At 42.0% G+C, this 15,353-nt stretch overlaps 1 protein-coding gene across 1 annotated transcript in view; it reads left to right on the top strand.

The window, feature by feature from the left end:
• Nucleotides 1-15,353, top strand: part of LOC311051253 (receptor-type tyrosine-protein phosphatase F-like) — a 254,763-nt gene that overhangs the window by 196,959 nt on the left and 42,451 nt on the right. The window contains exon 25 of the mRNA XM_084065737.1: nucleotides 9,315-9,412. Within this exon, the coding sequence (XP_083921863.1) occupies nucleotides 9,315-9,412 (98 nt within the window). The remainder of the gene's footprint in view (nucleotides 1-9,314; nucleotides 9,413-15,353) is intronic.

The raw sequence follows: 15,353 nt of genomic DNA, 5'->3' as shown, positions 1-15,353 counted from the left end.
GGGCTTCACTTGGATTGGTGAAGTGGATCACCCAGACCCCCAGTGTGTGATGTGCGGTGAAGTCCTATCAAACAGCACCATGAAGCCTTCATATCTACGTCGCCACTTCACCAGTAAGCATGCCGATGTAACAAAAAAAAAACTTGCATTTTTCAAATCAAAATTGGCGGAGTTGAAAGACAGACAAAAACAACTGCAGGTTCATTCATGTGGTGGCTCTACCAAAAAGGCACTAAAGGCTTCTTATCTGGCAAGTTACAGAATTGCTAAAAAAGGGTTACCTCACACACTTGTGGAAGACGTGTGCCTGCCAGTTGCCAAAGATATGGTTGAATGTATGATAGGAAAAAAAGAAGCAAAAAGATTGGACATGATCCCCGTGTCCAACAACACTGTGTCAAGACGCATCGATACGATGTCCGAAAACATCCTGGCTACGTTAGTCAGTCGCTTGAAAAACAGTGAGTTTTATTCTCTCCAAGTAGATGAGTCCACAGATGTGGCAAATCTGGCTAATCTGTTGGTGTACGTTCGTTACCTATTTGAAGGAACGGTGAAGGAGGATTTTTTGTTCTGTCGGCCTCTTGTTACCCGAACAACAGGAGAAGAGACCTTTAATTTGATGAATGCCTTTATGAGGTCCAATGGAATCGACTGGACGCGCTGCGTTGGATTGTGCACTGATGGGGCAAAGTCGATGACAGGGAAGCATACAGGGCTTATAGCTCACATCAGGAAAGTCTGTCCATCCGTTGTGTGGTCACACTGCAGTGTTCACAGGGAGGCCCTCGCTGCAAAAAACATGCCAGCTGATCTACTTTCAGTCCTCCATGATTCTGTGAAAATAGTTAATTTCATCAAAGCTCGTCCGCTAAATTCAAGGGTGTTTACTGTGTTGTGCAATGAAATGGGAAGCGAACATAAAGCACTGCTTTTGCACACGGAGGTGCGCTGGTTGTCGCGAGGCAAAGTATTGACAAGGCTCTTTGAACTGCGACACGAACTTCAACAATTCTTTGAAGACAACCCATTCCATTTAGCCTCCAAACTGCATGATGAGGATTTTCTGCAGAAGCTTGCTTATCTGGCTGACATATTTTCACATCTGAATGAATTGAATTTAGGTTTGCAGGGACTCAGTGTTACACTGTTCAACACACACGACAAGATCGAGGCCATGATAAAGAAGGTACGGTTCTGGGCTCGCTGTGTGAGTGGGAATGTGCTCCTGTGTTTCCCTTCACTTCATGCGTTCTTGGAGGGAAACGAAGTTGCCATGAGTGAACCTGTAAAAGGGCTAATAACAGAACATCTCAACCAGCTCGCTGAGCAGTTACGGAAATATTTCCCACCTATGGATGGATCTCAAACGTGGATTCGCAACCCATTTGACGTTTCCCCTCCTGTCCCACAACTGTCACTACAACAGCAGGAACAGCTGATTGACTTGTCATCTGATGGAGCGCTGCTGTTGTGTTTCAAACGAAAGCCACTTGTGGATTTTTGGACAGAGGCAATGACAGCACACCCCGACCTGGCAAAGCAAGCCTTGAGGGTTTTAATGCCCTTCGCCACAACCTATCTATGCGAGGCTGGATTCTCTGGTCTCACAGTAGTGAAGACAAAATATCGGCAAAGACTGAATGATGTTGAGAAGGACTTGCGCATTAAACTGTCTTCAATTGCACCAAACTTCGCAGAGCTTTGTGCACAGATGCAGGCCCACCCGTCGCATTAACGTGGGTAAGTAATTAACCATCGATATCATTATTGCAGTGCTGGTTTTAATATATTAATTTTAAATAGAATCGCAGGTAGAACATGATTCCACATAACAGAGAAAACAACACAAATCCAAGCAAAAGCAATTGAAATTATGATTAATCTCAGCTACTGGGAATAATCACTCACGCCTTTCTTTTTCTCTCTCTCTCTCTCTCTCTCTCTCTCTCTCCCTTCCCTCTCCCTCCCTCCCTCTCTTTCCCTCTCTCTCGCCCCCCTCGCTCTCTCTTTCTGCAGGCTGAAGTTAACGCTGAACCTCCTGCACTGCACTTGAAAATCCTTAAAAATCCTTTTTGTTTTAGTTTTTTGGCCAATCTGTTTCAGAGCCTATACATGTCATTTTTATTTGTTGCAATTTGAGTAAAATGACTGGTGTTGCATTTTCGCTAATAACTGCTGCTGATTGATAGCTGCATGGTTGATCGTTAATTGTGGGCTCCAAGGCGAGCATAATGTTTATTTTTTGGCCAATCTGTTTCAGAGCCTACATGTCATTTGTATTTGTTACAATTTGGTTAAAATGACTGGTGTTACATTTTCGCTATAACTGCTGCTGGTTGATAGATAGCTGGTTAATCGTTAGTTGTGGGCTCGATAAGGCGAGCATAATGTTTACTTGGTTTCTTATTATTCTGAATTCTCCAAATGTTTGTGAATGTGAGAGCTCATAGGCCTACTGCACTTTTGTATGTGTTCTTATTGGATTAAAACTGATGCCTTTTAGTGCGGATATAAATAGACTGTGTTGCCTTTTTTATGTTGGGCATTATGTGTGTGTGTGCGCGCATATGATCAGAGAGAGAGAGAGAGAGAGAGAGAGAGAGAGAGAGAGAGAGAGAGAGTACATTTTTATACCAATACTTTTGTACCTTTACTGAAATACATTTTTAATTTACTTTTACTTGTAAGGGAGTATTTCTACATTGCAGTATTGATACTTTTACTTAAGTAGAAAAACGTGTGAATACTTTTTCCACCACTGGTTATGAACAGAACTGACTATATTGGCTTGAGGTGGCTAAAGTGGCCAACGTGAAATCGCGCAAAGACACCCGACTTAATGAGGGCAAAAATAATAATACATTTATAATACAAAACCGAGAAAAACCCGAAAAAAATGATAAGAAATGAATAAATAACCAAATTAAAACCGCAATTTTTTTTTCGCGCGCGCGCGAACGGGGGACTCATGCACGCGCGCTTCGCGCGCGTGCATGAGCCCCGGGGGGTGCGTCATCTTGGTCTGGAGGTAATAGGGGGTGCACAGCTAAATAAGTTTGGGAACCGCTGATATAGAGAGACAACAAACCCAGATAGAGATATTATCAATGGTGGAAGTATTCAAAAGTACAAAATATCAATGTACCTTTTCAGAAATTGTGAAACAAGCACATCTAGAAGCTCACTTGCACTGTGGCAGGTTGTGAGCTTGTGGATCGTCTATTTTCCACTATATAGGCTCTATGCACAGCAGCCATATTATCACTTCCTTCACAGGTGTTACCAATGATACTAATGAAGGCTCTGTTCCATTTAGTGTAGCACAGTGGTTTCCACGACCCCCATATAGCCAGGGCCCTTAAGTCCATTTTTATGTTACAATCGTTCACTTTGTGATACAAGCGCCAAATTTGACATGAACAATGCCTAGGACCTGCTTTTGCAGAAAAGCCCGTTAGCCACGCAAAACAAACCAATATGGCTGCCATTTTCCAAAATGGCTGCTGGCGAAAGACATTTTATGTGTATTTTGACCTGGATTGTGATTGGATTTTGATTATTTTGGTATCAACATATAGTTTTGACTCCCACCGCCCCCTCCCCCCGTTAGCTACGTGAAAAAAATCAACAATATGGCAATATGGCTGCCATTTTCCAAAATGGCTTCAGGCAAAAGGCATTTTATGTGTATTTTGACCTGGATTGTGATTGGATTATCCAATTTTGATTATTTTGGCATCAGAATATCGTTTTGACTCCTCCCTGCTCCCTCCCCCCATTAGCCACGCAAAAAAAAAACTATATGGCTGCCACTTTCCAAAATGGCTGCTGGGGAAAGACATTTTATGTGTATTTTGAGTTATATGAGAATATGAGTTTTTACCCCCCCCCCCCCCCATGTCTGGATCACAAATTGTTGCAGCAATTGTGTAGGCACTCAGCTGTGTGCACTGAAGGCCAAAGCGGTAGCACTTGCATCTACCACGACATTCAGTCTTGCACCGGCATTTTGTCAGTTGTTCACACATCTGGCCAATTGATAGAGTGTCATCCACGCTACTTGCCAAATGTCACCCTCTGCTCGCCATCCCCAGCTGCAGGGCTCTCTGTATGCATTTGACATACAGTTGCCTGGCTTCAGACACAGGCAACTTGATAAGTGGCATGCTTCACATGATGTGCAAGAGATGCCCTTGTAGGTGGAATGGCATCATAGGACCTCTGCTTCCAAGCAAACAGGTAAAATCTTGCATCATCAACCCCATCACCAGTGCTGTTCTTGTCATGCACTGTTACTGGTGGGTATTGACTGACCTTCTGGAAGACATGAGACACTTTAGGCCACACTTACCGGGTTTCTGTCTTTTTTCCTTTTCCCACGAAAGGCTGACACGACCTCACATCCAGTGAAAGCGTGAAAGAAAAGGATGCCAATGGATTTTTCAGGGTCTAGATTCTTCACTAAATCGTGAACTGGTAACCAACAACAATACAGTACAGTACAGTGCTGTTCAATAACAATGCAGTACAGCACAGTACAGTACTGTGCTGTACAATAGCAATACAGAACAGAACAGTACAGTACAGTACAGTACAGTACTATGCTGTACAATAACAGAACAGTACAGTAGAGTAAAGTACAGTGCTGTACAATAACAGTACAGTACTGTTTTGGAATGTGTTAGTTTGTCCTGTTTTAAGTGGTTACTTAGTTTTTACTTTACTGTTGTGTTTGTTTTATTTTGTCGTAACGTTTCCTGTCTTGTCTCGTTACCTTGTGATTAGTTTTATTTCTCCACCTGTGTCCCGTTAGTCCAGTGGTGCGCATTCTGCGCAACCTTTTTACAGTACACCCTCAGAAAACATTTGGATTATCCAATCACAATCCAGGTCAAAAAACACATAAAATGTATTTCGCCGGCAGCCATTTTGGAAAATGGCAGCCATATCGTTTTTTTTGGGGGGGTGGCTAATGGGGGGAGGGGGTGGGGGGAGTCAAAACTATATTCTGATGCCAAAATAATCAAAATTGGATAATCCAATCACAATCCAGGTCAAAAAACACATAAAATGTCTTTCACCAGCAGCCATTTTGGAAAATGGCAGCCATATTGGGGTTTTTTTGGGTGGCTAACGGGGGGAAGGGGTGGGGGGAAGTCAAAACTATATTCTGATGCCAAAATAATCCAAATTGGATAATCCAATCACAATCCAGGTCAAAAAACACATAAAATGTCTTTCACCAGCAGCCATTTTGGAAAATGGCAGCCATGTTGTTTTTTTTTGGGGGGTGGCTAACGGGGGGAGGGGGTGGGGGGGAGTCAAAACTATATTCTGATGCCAAAATAATCAAAATTGGATAATCCAATCACAATCCAGGTAAAAAAAACACATAAAATGTCTTTAACCAGCAGCCATTTTGGAAAATGGCAGCCATATTGTTTTTGTTTTGGGTGGCTAACGGGGGGAAGGGGTGGGGGGAAGTCAAAACTATATTCTGATGCCAAAATAATCCAAATTTGATTATCCAATCACAATCCAGGTCAAAAACCACATAGCATGTCTTTCGCCGGCAGCCATTTTGAAAAATGGCAGCCATATTGATTTTTTTTGCTTGGCTAACGGGCTTTTGTGAAAAAGTAGGTCCAGAAGAAACTTTGTGGAAAATTTGGCGCTTGTATCACAAAGTGAACTATCGGGTCACTAACAGCCCTGGCTATAACTCTGACGGCGGTTTCAGACTATGGTTTTGGGTGCGCACTCCAGACCGCTCCGTTTCCGAGTGCGCTTGGCTGGCCCGCATTCACACTGGCCAAGGCTCTAACGCGCCCGAGAACACTTGCATATATACCCCCGATCCTATAGGTGGCGGCATGCACATAGTGCTTCGCCAGTGGACACAGACGTCATCAACTATGCGACAATGTTTGTGCTGGTCGCGCATAAATATAGGGTTGCCGCTGGGGAGAGAGTCAGGAGCGCACTGAGCGCACAGAAGTCAAGGCACAGACTGCTGTGTTGTTGGCGCGCGTGTTGTTGACAGACGGATGCACGCTTATGAGAAACAACACAAATAAAACCTGGTGAAACACAACGCGCAAGATGAGGATACAGGAAACATTCAGTCTAAATGTCCAGTTTGCTAACCTTCACAACAACTACTACTTTTGTATTTGAAACCTTACATTTCTCTAAATATTATAAACTTTCACGACAGCTTAAGTACAAAAATATATCATTTATGAAAAGGCAACTAGCCTATACAGTGAAGTCGGACTGAATGACTGAAACCTTGTATTGTGAATTGTACTTCCATGTACTGTTTCTCATGTCTTACTAAATAAAGTGACGTCTTTTCTTTTTTTACTCTCTTTGTGTGGGGATTATCTGGCACATGTATGTATCTGTTATGAAAGAGAAATTGCATCATGAGTGAAACGGCTATAGTCCTTGGGAAACCATAAACCTACGTAGGCCTACATCTAAATGAGTTATATTTACTTACACATTTCAAATTACAAAGCCTTATAAGCTATATATTTCTGGGATGCATAGTAGCTGAAACTCCACAAGATATCCACAAGATATACTATTGTATATATATATATATATATATATATATATACATATATATATATATACATATATATATATATATATATATATATATTGTTGCTGTCATTATATGGCCATGACACGGCCTCTCTTTCTATCTCGCGCTCTCATTCTATTTCTGTATGTAATGTTTTATATAAATAAATAAATAAGTTTTATATATAAATATTGCGGGTTTTAGCGCATCATCCCGCGGGTTCATTTTATAATTTAATGATGAAATTAACCCGCGGGATCCGGCCATGGTTGAACCCCTGTGGATTGATCTGCGACGTCTTTTTGTTGACTGTTTTTGTCGAGTTTATATACCGTCACCTATTCCAAATAGCGGGCCACTTCCGTCAAACAGTACGCTTGCTTTCACACTGCAGCGTACCGTCTCCGAGGACGCATGATTCGGATCCGAGACTGCCTCCGGAGGTGGTTTCGGGAACGGAACGGGGATCCGTTTCGGGGAACGATACGCAACGTTCACACTACCACAACATCAGCCAAGTGGCCCAGGGTGCGCACCCGGGGCCGTAGTGTGAAACCGCTATGAGAGTTACACACCTGTAAGGGGCCATTTGGAAGCCCATGAGAGTCCCTGGACCCCAACTGTAGACCCACTGGTGTAACAGAGTGTTTCCAGTGAGCCAACATGCAAAATATCAGCACCCTGACTCTGTTTGACCAGAATGGAACAGAGCCTTCATTAGTATCATTGGTAACACCTGTGAATGTCTTCATAATATGGCTGCTGTGAATAGAGCCAATTGCAGCGCGGAAAAAAATGACGCTTCACCGGTCCGTTTCACTGTTTTAGCTCTCTTTCAGCAGCCGCTGGTTCAAAATGCTGGTGCTTTTCGGTGATAGTTCTGTCTCCTTTCACTTTCTCCACGCCATTTGGTGTCCCCCCCAAGGTTGGTTAAGCATAAACTGAGGGGGCAGAATTTGCAACTGAGGGTGCCTGGCCCCCTCTGGCACGGGCCCGTGCCAGTCATCAAATTATTGGCTTAGGAATGCGACAAAAACTAAAAAATAATTATTAATATAGTTTTGTAATATAGTCCCTTCCTAGAAAAGTACAATATTTCTATTTTGAAATGTAAGTGAAAGTCATCAGCTTGCATGAAACAAATACCAAAAAAACAAATAAAATGTACTTATAATCACTTAAACCACTTTAACCACAGAAAATAGCCGATCGACAAGCTTACAAAGCGTTGCGCTGCGACGCAGTGTGTGTGTGTGTGTGTGTGTGTGTGTGTGTGTGTGTGTGTGTGTGTGTGTGTGTGTGTGTGTGTGTGTGTGTGTGTGTGTGTGTGTGTGTGTGTGTGTGTGTGTGTGAAACAGTAAGTGTTAGCACAAGTGGTATGTGGAGTGTGTAAATTAAAAACCCCACTTCGTCATGCTACATTGGCACATAAAAGTAGCAAAAATAGCCGATCTACAAGATTAAGGTTATTTTTTGAGTAAAAAATGTTGTAAAAATTATAAAAAATATACATATTCAAAGATGTGCACACATTTTCACGATTTTTCAAAAATAGCTGATCTACAAGCTCATAGCGTTATGAGCTTGTAGATCTGCTATTTTTGAATAGCCAAAGAAATCGAAAAATGACACACAGATGCGTTCCCGGTCTTAAAATATTTTCAAGAGCTTGTGACAAAATAGACATTGGATCCATTGGAACACAGGTATTTTTCCATTTCCTGGAAAGCAAACTGGGAACCCATCGCCAAATGAAAAGGAAAAACAGCGCGCTCTGCTGTTTTTGACTATCTCAATTGGCTCTGGGAGGAAGAAGACGTAGCACCTGTGCGCAAGGAAACCGGGGTTTTGGTCTGCCTTCAGCTTTTCACTTCCGGTGGTGCGACTATGTTTTCATTCCCACTAACAATATTTCTACACGGAACACTAACACCACTTCTCCCAGAGAACATGGATCGTTTTGGTTATAAGCCCACTTGTTTCTATGATGAAAGAGCAAGTTAAAATGTGAATATCTTTCCGTGGTTTTGTCTGCTCCGAGGACGCTATTGTTAAATGAGTTTCGGTTTGTTTCTAGTGGGGAAGGATCGGCGGACACGTAAATCCCGGCCACTACATTTGATTGGGTAAAGCGCGGCCTGCTTCCTGATCTGAAGGCACGCCCACTTGTAGGCCAGTGCGTACGCGATATGACGAACCCCCCCCGACAGATTCAAATGCAGAGCAGAATCTGTTCTTGAGAGATTACCTGGAAAGTAACAGTTTTGTTCATACAAACAAAGGTTTCCACCCGACAGCGAAGATGTTTTCCTTTGTATGTTTCTCGTCACTCACACACACACACACACACACACACACACACACACACACACACACACACACACACACACACACACACAGAGACACACACAGAGACACACACAGACATACGCTTGACAATGTCGGCGAGTGTAACATCAACAGTGACTTGGCGGCGTTGCTGAACGCGCTTTTGGTCATTCTGTATCTTTTTGCACATTTGAATGCAGCTCAAGGCTTTATTCACTGTGAACACCCCTCCACTCACCACCACCGTGTGTGTGTGTGTGTGTGTGTGTGTGTGTGTGTGTGTGTGTGTGTGTGTGTGTGTGTGTGTGTGTGTGTGTGTGTGTGTGTGTGTGTGTGTGTGTGTGTGTTCATGTGTTCATGTGTACTGACCACAGTGTGTTTTTGTGTGCAGGTATGAGAGAGCATCCTCCCATCGCTACATGTGACCTGGCAGAGCACATGGATCGCCTCAAAGCCAACGACGGACTGGCCTTCTCCCAGGAGTATGAGGTAATAAATACTTCATTCACTGATGCTCAGTAGTGGAAAGCAGTGGTGGAAAGTAACTTTCAGTACATTTACTCAAGTACTGAACTTAGGTACAATTTTGCGGTATTTTTACTCTACTGGAGTATTTCCAAATTTCTGTACTTTCACTTCTACTCCACTACATCTCAAAGACAAATATTGTACTTTTACTCCACTACAATTATTTGACAACTTTAGCGACTAGTTACTTTGTAGATATAAATTATTATATTATAAAACATACATTAATTAACCACTTCAGCCTTATTTTATACGTAGGCTATTTGAAAATAGCCGATCTACAAGCTCATAACGCGTTGCATCATGACACGTTGTGAGCTTGTAGATCTTCTATTTTCAAACATTTAAGTACTTTTACTTTTGGTACTTTAAGTATATTTTGCCAATACTTTTGTACTTCTACTCAAGTAACATTTTGAACACAGGCCTTTTACTTGTAACAGAGTATTTTTATATACGCGGTATTGCTACTTTTACTTAAGTAAAATATCTGAGTACTTCTTCCATCACATGGTGGAAAGTAACTAAGCACATTTAAACATGTTTGAACATCGTTTCCTGCGCAAGTGCTGACATATTTTACCCTTGAGCTAATAGAGCCCTGCTTGCTCAGGGGATAAATTAAATCTTGTCAGTTTGTGTCAGGTCCTGTGTTTAGGTGAGACATAATCTCTCAAGAACAGATTCTGCTCTCCGCTTGAATCTGTCGGGGGGGGGGGGTTCGTCATATTGCGTACGCACTGGCCTACAAGTGGGCGTGCCTTCAGATCAGGAAGCAGGCCGCGCTTTACCCAATCAAATGTAGTGGGCGGGATTTACGTGTCCGCCGATCCTTCCCCACTCGAAACAAACCGAAACTCATTTAACAATAGCGTCCGTGGAGCAGACAAAACCACGAAAAGATATTCACATTTTAACTTGCTCTTTCATCATAGAAACAAGCAGGCTTATAACCAAAACGATCCATGTTCTCTGGGAGAAGTGGTGTTAGTGTTCCGTGTAGAAATATTGTTAGTGGGAATGAAAACATAGTCGCACCACCGGAAGTGAAAGGCTGAAGGCAGACCAAAACCCCGGTTTCCTTGCACACATGTGCTCCATTTTGCTCCCCCAAGAGCTAAGTAAAATAGTCAAAACAGCAGAGGGCGCTGTTTTTCCTTTTTGAGTGGTGCCGAAGGCAACCACTCCTATATCTGGCTTTGTCTGTGTGTCCGTCCGTATGTATGTATGTATATCTGTATGTCCGTGTGTCCACCAAGCTAACATTGGTCAAGCATCACGTGACACATGTTGAAAGGGTGTGCTTTTATTGGCTAGCGAGACACATGACGAAATAGAGCCCTATAAATAGGTGTGTCACTTTGAAACATTGTTTACATGTTTCAAAGTGACATCAGTGCCATCAGCCAAGCTAACATTGGACATGTTAGCTTGGCTGATTGAATGTTAGCCAAGCTAAGCAAGGCACCACTCACTTCACACAGGGTGTGATTTTTTATTTGGCGATGGGTTCCCAGATTGGGTGAGACATGACCTTTTAAGGATAAGGATAATTCCTTTTAACAGGTCGTTCATGAAAGTCCTTGCGGTCTTGTTTCCAGTGAGAACCTGTGAGCAATTAGGGGTTAAGAGTCTTGCTCAGGAAAGAATTTAATTTCATCGACACATATGCTGGCCTGGAATCGAACCTGGGGCAACCAGGGCCTCTGGCTCTCTAGGCGGGCTCACTAACCACTCAGCTATGGCCGCCCCCTCATTTGACACTTTTGACACCTAAATGCCTCAATAGAAGAGCAGGGAGACAAAATACAACCACCCTAATTATATACCTTAAACATACTCTGCCATCTACACAATAGGCTCTATGCACAGCAGCCATTTTGGAGAAAAATTGGGCCTCTTTTGACTTCCTTCACAGGTGTTGCCAATGATACTAATGAAGGCTCTGTTCCATTCTAAGCAGAGTCAGGGTGCTGATATTGTGCATGTTGGCTCACTAGAAACACTAGTGGGTCTCAAAGTGTGGTCCAGGGACCCTCATGGTTCCTTGAGAGGGTGTAACTCTGAGAGTGTACAAATGGAACCATTTGGTTCCATTTGTACACTCTCAGAGTTATGGGGGTCCTTGAAATTAAAAAGGTTTGAGAACCATTGTGCTACACTAAATGGAACAGAGCCTTCATTAGTGTCATTGGTAACGTCTGTGAAGGAAGCAAGGAAGGGGCCCAATTTCTGTCCAATATGGCTGCTGTGCATAGAGCCTTTGATTGATTGATTGATTGAATATTTTATTAGGCAAAAATGTAAAACAACACATTTACATTTAAAATACTTTCTCTAACAGGTCCGTTCATAAAAGTCCTTGCGGACTTGTTTCCAATGAGGGCCTTGGTATTCAATTCATAGACATATATAGCCTTATACATTCTATTCATAAAAAGTTACATAGTGAGTCTTTTAGCGTGGCACTGCATAGTAAATGTTACTTTCCACCACTGCAAAGAGTGTCCTTCTCTCTTACTTACTGTAAGAGGCAGTGAGGGATTGTGGAACGGTTGATGTCTTATACAAAGAGCGGGTCATTTACATTTAAAGTGCTGAATGCTGGAACAGATAGAGGAGGACAGATGGCCCTGAACTGTTTACTCACAGCACTGTGTGTGTGTGTGTGTGTGTGTGTGTGTGTGTGTGTGTGTGTGTGTGTGTGTGTGTGTGTGTGTGTGTGTGTGTGTGTGTGTGTGTGTGTGTGTGTGTGTGTGTGTGTGTGTGTGTGTGTGTGTGTGTGTGTGCGTGCGTGCACGGGTGTGTGTGTGTGTGTGTGTGTGTGTGTGTTTGTGTGTGTGTGTGTGTGTGTGTGTGTGTGTGTGTGTGTGTGTGTGTGTGTGTGTGTGTGTGTGTGTGTGTGTGTGTGTGTGTGTGTGTGAAACAGTAAGTGTATCAACCTTAGCCTGGTAAACCCTCCCTCCGGAAAATCTCATTTCCATTTGATTTCAGGAAGGAGTCTGGCCTGAAGGCTTGTATGGGCGTTTCTAGCGCATTACCAAAAAACCGAGCCTATCAGCGTCGTTGCTCATCGTTGGCGAGTTCGAGTGAGCCCGAATGGCACCGAGTGCAGCCTGAATGCAGCCGACAAAACACGAACGGCAGGCATCTTTTCTTTGCGCTATTTTCTCCGTGTTTTAAAACTTCAAAAAGCTCTCAAACTTCTATTTTGAGGCACGGAATTTACTTATAAGATATAATTGGATAGAATTTAGTTGTTTAACTTCATATATGTGGTCAATTAATCATGACAGAGCCTATTTAAAAATAAAAATTTAGAGAACCAGCAGGGGCGGGTAGTGCCACGCATGTATCCGAATAAGGCAACCTTTTTTGGGCATGGCCATCTCAAAAGTCCAGTTGCGTCACATTAGTCTGGAGGTGGTAAAAATGCACTGGCTGATGTAGGACACTGCTGATTGGCTGAAGGGGTTGTCAGTCAACAATATTACTCCCGCCCAACTCCAGCCCACAGCCAAAATTGCAGAATGGGCGATCATGCCAGACTCACTCCTGAAATAAATTACAAATGTGATTTCCGGAGGGAGGGTTTACCAGGCTATATCAACCTCTCTTCTTTGGCTATTTTTTGGGGGCCAACTAGCTCTTTGTAGCCTTTTGAATATTGTATTATTTATTATTATTATTATTATTATTATTATTATTATTATTATTATTATTATTAACTCTAAAGCTGTAATCAGTAAGATATATTTCCTACCTGGGAAGGCCAGCATTGTTATTGGTGAGCTGAAACAGAATGCCCTTTGAGCTTCAGGCCATACCTATTGGCAACCAGTAGGTGTCCTACCTGAACACCAGATCTAATATACTAATTAAATATAAATAATACATTTTAATAGTGAGAACATGGGGCTCTAAAGGGCACTGGCATGCATACAACAGTGTATGCATATAGTGGCTCATAACTGTCTGACAGTATTCTATGGAATATACTGTGTATGCACTTTTAACACATTAAGACCACGAACCCCTTTAGTGTGTAACCACTTTAACCATTGTTTTATACTTTGGCTATTCAAAAATAGCAGATATACAAGCTCATAGCGCGGCACCGAGTGCCGCGCTACAAGCTTGTAGATATGCTATTTTTGAAAAACATGAAAATGTGTCCAAATCTTTGAATATATATATACTTTTTTTTAAAGCGAACATTTGTAACTCAAATCTTTGCTCCCTGGAACAAAATATTTTGAGATGGGGGTCCGCGGCCAAATACATATCATTTTGGGGGTCCTTGACATGGAAAAAGATATAGCAACAATAGTCTTTCAAAAAAAAATTAGACATTTGTTGAGACATTTAACAGTTACAAATAAAATGTTCACGATAAAAAAAAAAATAGCAGATCTACAAGCTCATAGCGCGGCACTCGGTGCCGCGCTATGATCTTGTATATCTGCTATTTTTGAATAGCCAAAGTATAAAATAATGGTTAAAGTGGTTACACAGATGCGTTCACGGTTTTAATAGGTTAATAGGATCAAAATAACTCACACACTAAAAAATAGCTTTTGAAGGCAGGTGACGCAGGCCCCCCAAACCAACTGAGATCAAAAACAAACCAGGAGGCCTGCAGCACACCGTCGCTGCCGTTAACTAACTTTATATAGAGGAGTCAAACAGACTGTGACGTTTCCAGCTACCAGTGATGGAAGAAGTACTCAATGTATTTTTACTTAAAGGAGCATTTCACCCCTGGAAGAAACTGCAATCACTCAATGGTAATTGTATTTGTAGTCGATAACAGTAGCACAATTTAAAATTTGCACCCTATGGCCAGAAAAATAATGAAATCTGTGTGTTTGACTAGGGTTTGACTGGACTGCTGCATTACTACAATGACCATAATGCTTTGGTGCACTGCGTGGATGTTGCATGTGGGTGTGATCTTCAACAACAACATACAAACAGCATGCCAGTGTTGCCATGTCTGCTTATTATAAGCGGCTTCTTTCTAAAATGTAGTTGATATTTGGGCTTGTTTCCAAATGTTTTGATTGTTGTTTAAACCAGTGGTTCTCAAACATGTTCATGTATTTTTCCACAGACCCCCATCTGAAATTATAATTTGTGCCAGGGAGCCCCTAACAAATATGTGTCAAAAATATTCCACATTTTGCACTTTTTCCCCCTCAAGATTTTTTTGGTTAATAGCAGATCTACAAGCTCACAATGGGTCACAAAGTGTTGTAAGCTTGTAGATCGGCAATTTTCAAATATATAATATCCCATGTCTAGGTAAAGTGCTCTTGGCCTAGTTATCTTCTTTTGGTAAAAGTACAATATTTCCCTTTGAGTTTTGGTGGAGTAGAAGTAAAAGTATTGACAACTGGAATACTTAAGTACAGTGCTTGAGTAAATGTACTTAGTTACTTTACTCCACTGCCAGCTACTTCTGTTCAGTCTGGAGAAGGAAGCAAAATAGAAAGGAAAAGTGATGGATTATGAATGTTGGATTCAGGGCTTATCCTTTCATTGTGCTGCATTCTCACTCTCAAGACAGCAAACGGGTGACGGCTTTGGATGGATTTGACCATACGTCAAAGGGTTGACATTTCGAGGTAACCTGCGACGGCACATGCTGACCGGTGGGGTCCCATGAAGTCATTAAATTATAGGCATGTAACGATGTATCTTTAATTGATTTAAATCGATTCAAACGGGTGACGATTTAAATCGATTTAATAAAAAATGAAATGCGATGCAAAAAATAGCCAGAAGAAAAATTTGGACAGGTGGAAAACTTATTTAAACTTGCAGAGTGACGTATTACTTTACCTGGTTTACATCTTCTGATAGTTGTACCTGAATGTTGACATGAAATTATAATCCTGTT

Source organism: Gymnoscopelus microlampas (genome assembly GCF_963454915.1).
Source record: "Gymnoscopelus microlampas genome assembly, chromosome: 9".
In the NCBI taxonomy this organism is placed as follows: domain Eukaryota; kingdom Metazoa; phylum Chordata; class Actinopteri; order Myctophiformes; family Myctophidae; genus Gymnoscopelus; species Gymnoscopelus microlampas.
This window is presented reverse-complemented; position numbering and strand designations above follow the sequence as displayed.